Source organism: Anser cygnoides, chromosome 30, assembly GCF_040182565.1.
Source record: "Anser cygnoides isolate HZ-2024a breed goose chromosome 30, Taihu_goose_T2T_genome, whole genome shotgun sequence".
NCBI lineage: Eukaryota > Metazoa > Chordata > Aves > Anseriformes > Anatidae > Anser > Anser cygnoides.
Genome location: NC_089902.1, coordinates 687,038 through 696,763, shown reverse-complemented (window position 1 = coordinate 696,763; position 9,726 = coordinate 687,038). Strand labels below are relative to the sequence as shown.

General features: G+C 52.8%; 1 protein-coding gene across 1 annotated transcript; it reads left to right on the top strand.

Moving 5' to 3' along the window:
• The first annotated feature begins 3,113 nt into the window (after nt 1-3,113).
• LOC136787579 (olfactory receptor 14C36-like) lies at nt 3,114-4,043 on the top strand. Its single transcript, XM_066984891.1, has one exon. It carries the CDS (start codon nt 3,114-3,116, stop codon nt 4,041-4,043), a length of 930 nt encoding a protein of 309 aa, XP_066840992.1.
• The last annotated feature ends 5,683 nt before the right edge of the window (nt 4,044-9,726 follow it).

The following is a 9,726-nucleotide window of genomic DNA, read 5'->3' as shown; positions in this document are numbered from 1 at the left end:
GCCTCAGGATCTCCTGCCCCAGCAGGAGGAATGTGACTGGGGCAGTGACTGGGAGGTCACTTCTGTCTCTGCAGCTGATAGGGCAGCAGCAGGAACGTGTCACGCAAAGGGACTGTGAGGTCCCTTGTGTCTGGAGGTGGCAGGTCAGCCTTGGCTTCTCCCTGGGATGTGCACTTTGGGGCTGCCATCTGCCAGTGGCCCTGCTAGGCCAGCAGAAGGCCCCTGCTTGGCATGCTGCCTGTGGGATCCCCTCTGCCTCCATCCCCAGGAGGACCCAGACAGAAAGAAGGCCCGCACAGGGGTTGTCCTGTCCCTTCTGCTTGAGTCCAGGCCTGGACAGCAGGAGGCACAAGGCTTGGCTGTGTCCCCAGCCAAGAAGCTGCAAGGCCAGCAGCAGGCCCAGGGCTTGGGAGATGCTGGTGAGGTGACTTCTGTCTGCTTGGCTGACAGGCCGCAAGGAAGCCTGATGGCTTGGGATGCCTGCTTCAGGAGTGGTTTCCACGCTGATGGAGCTTTCTTTGGTAGCAGGAAAGAGCAGGAGAGCTCTTTCTCTGCCACAAAGTGCACAGCTTGGAAGGTTGGCACTCGCCACGAGGAAGAAGAAATGTCCAGGGAAACAACTGGTCTTCCTCCTAGAGCTTGAGGCAGAGAAGATATTAAGTGCCTAAGCCTTTACCTCATATCTTGTCACCAGGTTTCCCCCACATCCATTAAAGGATGATGATTCTCCTTAATCCTCCTTTATTAACATATTTATATAAAAATTTTTTATTTTTATATTTTTGCCTTTGACAAAAATCTGTCCCTCAGATAGCCTGCTGTGGAGAGGACAGAGGCCTCTGACAAGGCTGAGAGTCCCAACAGGACCCAGGGCTTTGTGCCCATGGCTCTGGCTGTTGTCTCTGCCACTGAGGCCTAGGAGGAGACAGCTTATCGGTGAAAGCACCAGGGCCTCATTGCCTCCTCGCCCCCACCCATGAACCAGGCAGGGCTCGTACCATTCTCCTGCACTTGCCCATGCACATCCCCATCTCCTCCTGCCCCACGAAGAGCCCTGACAACTGTGTAAACGGAAAGGATCTCCCTTCCCAGGGGCTGGGGGTCAAGGCCTGGTCCTTTTGCTTGGTGACACACATCCAGTTTTCCTACACATCAGGGTCACCTTAACATTGCCTTTGCCTCCTTGTCCTCACTGCCTCCAATGCTCTGCTCTAACGAGCTCCAAGGGAGGCTGTGTCAGTGCTGGCCCTCAGGGGGACACGGCAGGAAACTTGCCTCTGACTTGGACTTGTTGAGAGATGGCTTCAATTGTCTCTCAGTGCCTGAGGTTCGTGGGCTCCTCACCAAAGCCCCCCGAGGGGGGATTCCAATGCCTTGGGCTGGGCGTCTGGTGCTGAGCTGGGCCGGGCTCGTGGGACAGAGAGAGCTCGTGGCAAGAGGGCCGTGGTGCAGAGAGACAGCTGTGCCCAGGGAGCAGCTCCTGTGCACAGCGCAGCAGGGCTGGGGGCTCTGACCGCAGCTGGCACGGGGAGAGGAGAGAAGGAGAGAGGGCTTGGAGGCAGTGAGGAGCGCAGCAACAAGAGGGGCAGCGTGTGGCAGGACAGATCTGCAGGCTCTTGGCACCGTGAGTCTCTGGCTGCAGGGCCATGCAGGTGGGGTTGCCAGAGGGCAACTTCTACAGTTCTACTGTAGAAGTTCTACTGTAGAAGTTCTACTTCTAATTCTACTTCTTCTTCTACAGCTGGCACATCCGATGGCTGATAGCAGCTGTTGGGATGGGTCTCACTGTTTCTCCAGTGAGGAGTAGAAAGATGCTTTAGTGAATGGCATTTATGATTGCAATTTTCAAGAGAAAGACCAAGCCAGGCGCTACCAGAAAGGCAAGTCTTTTTCTGCACTCTGTGCCCTGAAGAATCCTGCGGTGGAGGGGAGGCAGGTTCCATGGTAATGGTTTGTCAGGATTGTACAGGAGATTGAGACTCCTAGAGTATTGCAGAGAGGGACCAATATGCCATCAATGAACTTCATAAAGTCCCTTCCCCGCACCTCAGCCCACAGACTGCACCAACATCATCATTGTGGTCCTCTCAGGCTTTATCCTAGCTGATATTAGGAGCCGCAAACCCTCCGATGCCCAGTGCCCTGCCTTTGGAAGGTGTCTGCAGGCTTGAGGTGAGCATAGATCATTTGCAGTGAGCAGGAGCTGCCTCCTCTGCAGGCAGAGCTGCAGCACAGGAGGGTGTGCTGAGTGTCCGTCTGTCCCTCCCTGGCCTTGCCTCCCCTGGCAGCAGCACGCTGCCATTCCTCCTGGCTTCTCCACCTGGCCGTGCTGCTGCTGCTCTTGTTCCCAGGCTGCCTGGGGATGGGGGTTTCACCTGCCCATGGAGTGAGCCCTCGGGGTGCTTGGGGGAAGGGGAGTACGGGGACAGGGTGAGGGGTCTGGAGATGGGCACTTGGAGCCTGGATTCCTCTGCCCTCAGCAGTGTTCAAGCTCTTCTCAGGAGAACCTCCTTAGTGCAATTGTCCTGCAGTCGAAGAGATGCCAGCGCAGCTGAGACCAGCACTGATGGACAGACTGGCTGTCGTCTCTGTGGGACGCTCTGCACTAAAGGGACAGTCTCTTTGCCTCTGAGGATCCACAAGGTTTTACTTGGAGTGCAGCAGAATACCCAGGATTTATGCCTTAGAATCACTCCTCAGGTGTGGTGGGGCAGCTAAAAACAAAAATACAAAAACAAATAATTAAATAACTAAATCTCCACACCTCTGCTCTGCAGTTAAATGAACTAGGAGCAAAACTGGGGAAATCTCTTTGATATCAGCAGTAAAGTGAATGGGAGAGTACCCCATGTTCCTATCATGTTACTTTCATGTTACTACCTCTGGCTGTAGTACAGGACTGATTCTTCCATTGCCCACAGATGAGTCCCCTGCTCTCAGAGACGCTCTCAGGCAGAATCATTGAAAGAGACCTTCAAAATATCTGCCTGGAAATGGGCAATTTTTGGTGATTTTAAGTGAGAAAATGGAAGGAGTTTTCCTCTGATATGCCTGTGGTACATTATCACTGCCTTTCTCCTCCTTGTACAGGACCTCATGACCACAATTAGCAGATGTCCAACAGCAGCTCCATCAGTGAGTTCCTCCTGCTGGCATTCGCAGACACACGCGAGCTGCAGCTCCTGCACTTCGGGCTCTTCCTGGGCATCTACCTGGCTGCCCTCCTGGGCAACGGCCTCATCCTCACCGCCGTAGCCTGCGAACACCGCCTCCACACCCCCATGTACTTCTTCCTCCTCAACCTCGCCCTCCTCGACCTGGGCTGCATCTCCACCACTCTCCCCAAAGCCACGGCCAATGCCCTCTGGGACACCAGGGCCATCTCCTATCAGGGATGTGCTGCACAGGTCTTTTTCTTTCTCTTCTTTATATCAGCAGAATATTTTACTCTTACTGTCATGTCCTACGACCGCTACGTTGCCATCTGCAAGCCCCTGCACTACGGGAGCCTCGTGGGCAGCAGAGCTTGTGCCCAGATGGCAGCAGCTGCCTGGGGCAGTGGCTTTCTCAATGCTGTCCTGCACACGGCCACTACATTTTCCCTGCCCCTCTGCCAAGGCAATGCTGTGGACCAGTTCTTCTGTGAAATCCCCCAGATCTTCAAGCTCTCCTGCTCAGGTTCAGACTACCTAAAGGAAGTTAGACTTCTGGTGGTTAGTGCATGTTTAGCATTTGGCTGTTTTGTCTTCATTGTGGTGTCCTATGTGCTGATCTTCAGGGTGGTGCTGAAGATCCCCTCTGAGCAGGGCCAGCACAAAGCCTTTTCCACGTGCCTCCCTCACCTGGCCGTGGTCTCCCTGTTTGTCAGCACTGCCGTGTTTGCCCACCTGAAGCCCCCCTCCATCTCTTCCCCATCCTTGGACTTTGTGGTGTCATTTCTGTACTCAGTGGTGCCTCCAGCATTGAACCCCCTCATCTACAGCATGAGGAACCAGGACCTCAAGGAGGCAGTGAAGAAACTCTTTGGACACATGCTTTTGTGAACCATTAATGTTCACTTGAGTTCCAGGTTTATTTCAGAAACAGGAAAATATTTTTTATTATTTGTCTTTTTTAATATTTTCTCCAAGTTGTGGTTTTCGTTGAAATAAAGTTATTCTTAACATTCTGCCCGTTATATTGTCTAACTTACTTTAACCGAACTGTGTCATGTACTTATAAAACTGGGCTTCACATGTAGATAAATACAGTAAAGAAGCCAGGAGAAATTCATTGTTATCAGCTGCCGTCTCTTCCCATCTCCTGTGCAGCTGGGGGAGCAGCCCCAGCACGCAGGAGGGGCTCAGGGCCCAGAGCCCAGCTGCCACAGGGAGGAGCAGCCCCGCTGGCCCTCGCGGCTGCCCCTCACTGCCCGCTGGGCTCTGCCTCTCTGCTGCCTTCGGGTCGGGGCTGCTGCTTCCCTGGAGCCATGGCCATGGCCAGCAGCAGGACGTGGCCTTTTCACTGCTGCTCTCTTCTGGCTTCCACATTGTGCTTCTTGTATTTGGATAAGCCCTGAGATCTCATGTATGTTGGTGACAGTCCTGTTATCCCTACATTGGCATCTCTTCAATGTCTCTGCACGCCTCTTGCAAAGCTGGTTTCAGGAATAAACCCAAGGAGCTGCTTCCTGAACAGACCTCTTGCGTTTCTGGGCCTCACAATGGATCAGAACCCCAGCGTGATTAGTGAAGGACCAAGGGCTGGACCGGGGGCTGCCTTCTTGCTTGCCTATGGCCCAGCAAACAAGAACTGGCCCTTGAATTATCTGCTTGGGACTGTCCCAGTGGTGCTGGGTCTGATGGCAAATGGCATCCTGGAGAGGAATCTGGAGGTGCTCTGTGCCTGGGCCAGGCCTCTTGTGCTGGCCTGGGGAACGGGGCTGGCCCTGCGGGGCACAGGCACTCTGTGCTGGGGATGTCCCAGGCAGGAGAGCAGGGCTCCTGCAGCTTCACGGCCCTCCATCTCCTGAGCCGTGGCTGGCCCCAGCGCGGGGGCTGCTGGGGAGGCCCAGAGCCGCCTTTGTGCCAGCAGCTGCGGTGCCTTGCGAGGGGCTGGGGCTGTGCTGGCCGTGCCCGGAGCCCTGCAGCAGCCTGCCTGCGGTGGGCACTGGCCTGGGGCCAGCCCAGCCTGGGCTGCTGGGCTGGGGAGAGGTCCGGGAGGTGGGGAGAGGTGGGCAGGGGCTGGGCTGGGCTGGGCAGTGCCCGGCAGAGGGCAGCAGCAGCGTCAGGGAGCGGTGGCAGCATGCAGGGGAGGGCTCCCAGCAGGGCTTGGTGCTGCAGAGCCAGGGCTGGGGAAGGGAGCCCCGAGCTGCAGGGGCAGGGGACACGAGGCCGCTCGGGGCCCTTGCTGGCCTGGGCAGAGCAGGAAGGGGGCCCAGGGCATTCGTCCCCTCACCGCAGCCTGCCACGACCTGCACGGCGCTCACGGAGCATCCAGGGCCAGGCTCTGCCCCGTGGTGCGCAGGGAGAGGGCAAAGCCTCTCTGAAAAAGAGGCTGAAAGTGAAAAAGGTCCCTCCGCTGCCCCGTGGTGTGACAGGGCCAGGGTGGGACAGCTTACCTTTATTTGATGTAGTTCTGGTGTAATTTGCATTGGTGATGGCACAAAAAGACAGCTCCTTCACCAGTGATGTACATCCTTCTTCATGTTAGGACACCACTCAACGTCCTTCACTCTGCTTTATCTCACAGATGAACTGGATTAGGTCTCCTTGATTACTCTGAGGCACAATGCAATGCTTTTTGCCTTCTGACACTCCAGCACAATATGTGTGACTTTCCCTTACTCTGCGCATTGATCTGACGGGGCATTTCACATTTTTCACTTTGCCTAGTTAGAAGGGGATGGTTCCCCAAAGCGGTGCAAGCTGATGGGTTCTGCCTCAGCCATTTGAAGTGTCCTGCTCTTGAGTCTTTCAGCCTCAGTTTTCCACACATGACCCAGGATGGTAAATGGATGTTTAGTTGTCTCCTAGGAAGGACGGAGAGTGTCTTGGGATCCCAACGGCCATTTCAAATTTAGGTCTATCCCAAGAAACGGCTGAAGAAGGAATTTGCCGTGAAGGGGTTTCCTGTGCTGGGCTGGGCTGCAGTTTCACGGAGAAAGAGCACTGCTGGCAGTGGAGGTGCCCGGGAAACATCACCTGTCCCCACCTTATCCACCAACGGGCTCTGGTCTCCTGCAGGTCCTTTCAGACAGCTTCCATCCAGGGAATTACTCTAAATGCACCAGAGCCTCTGGAGGCCTAATGATTTCATTGAAAGCAGAACCAGGAAATGTGATTTCAGGGAAATATTTCAAATGTGAGTAAACTACTCTGAAGACCTTGGCACTGGTTGCTTATGGTCAGACAGCAAAGCTCTGCCTCAGTACCCAGTATTTTCTTCAGGACTTAAGTCATAAAGCAACTACTCATTACCTCAATTGATTCAATCTCTTCCGTAAAATGTCACACAGTGTAGTTTCTCTCATGAAGAAATAGGCATTTTCAGGATGTATTTTCATCACAGAAAAAGAAAAACTGGTGTTCACCTGTACTTGCATTGTCATCGCTTTTTCTATCATGATGTGCTCCCTCATCTCCCAGGTACATCCACCTGTCTTGATTAAACAGCCCATGTTGAATGTCCCCTTTCCAGCTGCCTGTCTGGACCTATGCACTTCCCATGGTTCTCCTGGCTTGCCCTCCCCTTCCTCCTGGATCACTCAGACCGCCCTCACCAACCCAGTTGCTGCTTTGAGTTTCAGGGAGTTGAAGCTTGCCCATCTATCTGCAGTCTGTCTAACTGTGTCCTTAGAAAGCTCTTCATCATTTATCATTGAATTAATATCATATGGATTAATTCAAATCTTAACACTTATAATTTCCGGTCTATCAGTATAAAAGACTTCTTGTCCAGTCATCCTTTTGGGAACATAAACCTCACAGGAGGCATACAGGATGAGGAGCTTGCTTTGCTTTTGGAAGATTGCTGCATGTTTTCCTGTTGTTTGGTTTGAAATAAGGAGAAACCCTTCTGCGCCTGTGTGCATCCAGGTCTCTAAGGCAAGCAGGAGGGAGCTGGTGCAAAGGAGCTGTAACATCCAGCTGCAGACTTCTGTGCCAAAGTCTGCTGGAAGGAAAAGTGAAGCAAGCGCCAAAGAGAGAAATGTCAGGGCTGGGGTGGTGAGGAGCAAGGTTCTCCATGCAGTGTCAGACCTCAAGAGTCTGCTTTTCCTCCCTATGCAGGATCCTGGATCAATATCAGTTAGAGAATAATGCTCCAAACTGAAATTCAACTAAACGAATCCTTTAAGATGAGAAAAGTGTATTTTTTCAGGTGTTTCTTGATAACTTCCTCCTTAACTACACCATGAAAGCTCTCCAATTAGCTACACAAGTCTTGAAGACTTGAAGAAAACTGTGGGAGAGATATGGCTGCTTAGGACTTTCTCTGTTTTAATGAGTTCCATGGTGTATTTTGGTGCTCAGTCTAAGAAGCTCAGGTACTGAGAGGTGAATGATGTAACCGCTTGAGAAAGTAAAGTCAGAAGGAAAAGTTGAAGTGACTTGGAGTATTAATGGGCCCCACTGAGGGCTGTTGCTAACAAAGCCTCCCCAGGGACTTGTTAGGGCAGATCATTGGAGGCCATGATTGCAGACAGGCAAAGCGCTGTGCTGAGAAAAGTCTTGGTTGGTTTTGGTGAAGCAGAAGGGCCAAGGCCTGACCCCAGCCACTGGGAGGGGAGATCCTGCACCCCCCCGTCTGGCTCAGGGTTCTTCTTGGGGTCTGTATGATGTGGTGGGCAGTGTGATGCCACGAGAAGAACTTCATTAGGACACCTCCCCACCCCTGCACAGGGTATCAAGGAAGCAGTGAGGCCCCATTGCAATGACTCTATCTCGTCTCCTCAGAAGCTCTAGCCAAGGGGACAAAAATATCAGGGCTGTTGGGGCCTTCCATTCCTGCCAGCACCCTCTGCCTTCTCCTCTGCAGGCTTCCCTATGCTGTCCCACACTTTGCCCTATTTCCTTGAAGTCTGCAGACACCCTTCTCTTTCCACCACCTTGCTCTCATCCCAGCATTTCCATCATTTCACCTGTGTCTCATCAACCCTCACCAGCTGTTCCTTGAAACACAAAGTTAGAGTCTCATCATAGACACTCACCAGCATCTTCCAAGGCCTGGGCCTGCTGCTGGCCTTGAGATGCACCATATCATTTTAATGGGCAACAATATCATAATTAAAGATATGAAAAGCCTGTAATAAAGATACAAAAAAAAAATAGTTTTTCCTGTAACTAATGACATTATGAGTCATATGCCGAAGGAGACTGGAAACTTCTTGCCTTTGGAACACATCCAGTCATCAGTTTCCACACAGCATGCCTGAGCTCTTTGTTCCGCATGCTGTAGGCGAGGGGGTTCAGTGCTGGAGGCAACATCGAATAAAGAAATGACATGATAAGGTCCAGGGATGGGGAAGAAATAGAGGGAGGATTTAGGTGAGCAACTGTGGCAGTGCTGACAGAGAGGGAGACCACAGCCAGGTGAGGGAGGCACGTGGAAAAGGCTTTGTGCCGGCCCTGCTCAGAGGGCATCCTCAGCAAGGCCCTGAAGATCTGCACATAGGACAACACAATGAAAAGAAAACAAACTAATGATAAATAAACACTAAACAAGAGTGTCCTATCATGGAGACCAGCAGATGTGAGCCTAAAGGCACAGATGCCAGCCAGGAGTCAAGGGATGACCTGTCAGCTTCTTCAGAAAAAAGTCACCTCACAGGCCACTTAACAGCCATTAGCTGCCTACTGGACTTGGAGCTTCTGAGGCAACACTGATCTCGTAATACCACACCTACAAAACACCCCCTTTTTGGCCCAGAATCTGCCCAGGTAGAAGAGATCTGGTTGTGCTCCTTCCAGCCCATGGCACAGCTCCTGGGCTCCCAGCCTCTCTGACACACAGGAGCCAGTGCCGTGCCAGTTCTGGGAGGTGCTAGGACAGGAGGGACCTTGCAGTCAAATCACTCGCCAGACTCCTTTGCTGGGGCTGCTGCGTGCCCTGGGGCTGCAGAGCTCTCCTCTGCCTGCTCACAGCAGATTGAGCCCTTGAGCTGTGGTCAGTCCACCTTGGAGGAGATCCCCCCTTAGGAGGGAAGTGCTGCAGCGCAGGCCGGCTGTGCCACTGCCGTGCCCACTGCCTGTCCCTGCCTGCAGTCCCAGCACAGCCCCACAGCAGCACTGGCACCAAGCTACAGGAGCAGCCGGGCCTGACCCCACCAGCAGGGCTCAGCACGAGAGGGGGGCAGTGGCAAGAGAGCAGCTCGGCATGCCCCAAGCGCTGGTGCTCCCTGGCCGTGCTGCTGGGATGGGACTCTTTTCCTCTGCAGCCCTGCACGTGGCACTGCCCCTGCAGAGCCCGAGCAGCTCTCACAGGAAGGACGTCACACAAGGAAGGCAGTGCAGGCTCCTTTCTTTTATTTCAATTCACAGAAGGCCTGGCTCCTCATATACAGCATCTCTGAGCTAGACTCGACAGGTACATACTGTAAAAGAAATCAGATGAATCATACCATTTTAATGGGCAACTTTAGCCGTATTAAAACAAAGAAAGTTCTGTAACGAAAACACTCATAAATATACAAACACACAAAAATAATCATATCTATAATATTAGTTGTTCTTGTAGTCATTGACATTA

Bases quoted from the DNA above. Each gene is read 5' to 3' on its own strand.
- LOC136787579 (XM_066984891.1), top strand. From the start codon at position 3,114: ATGTCCAACAGCAGCTCCATCAGTGAGTTCCTCCTGCTGGCATTCGCA.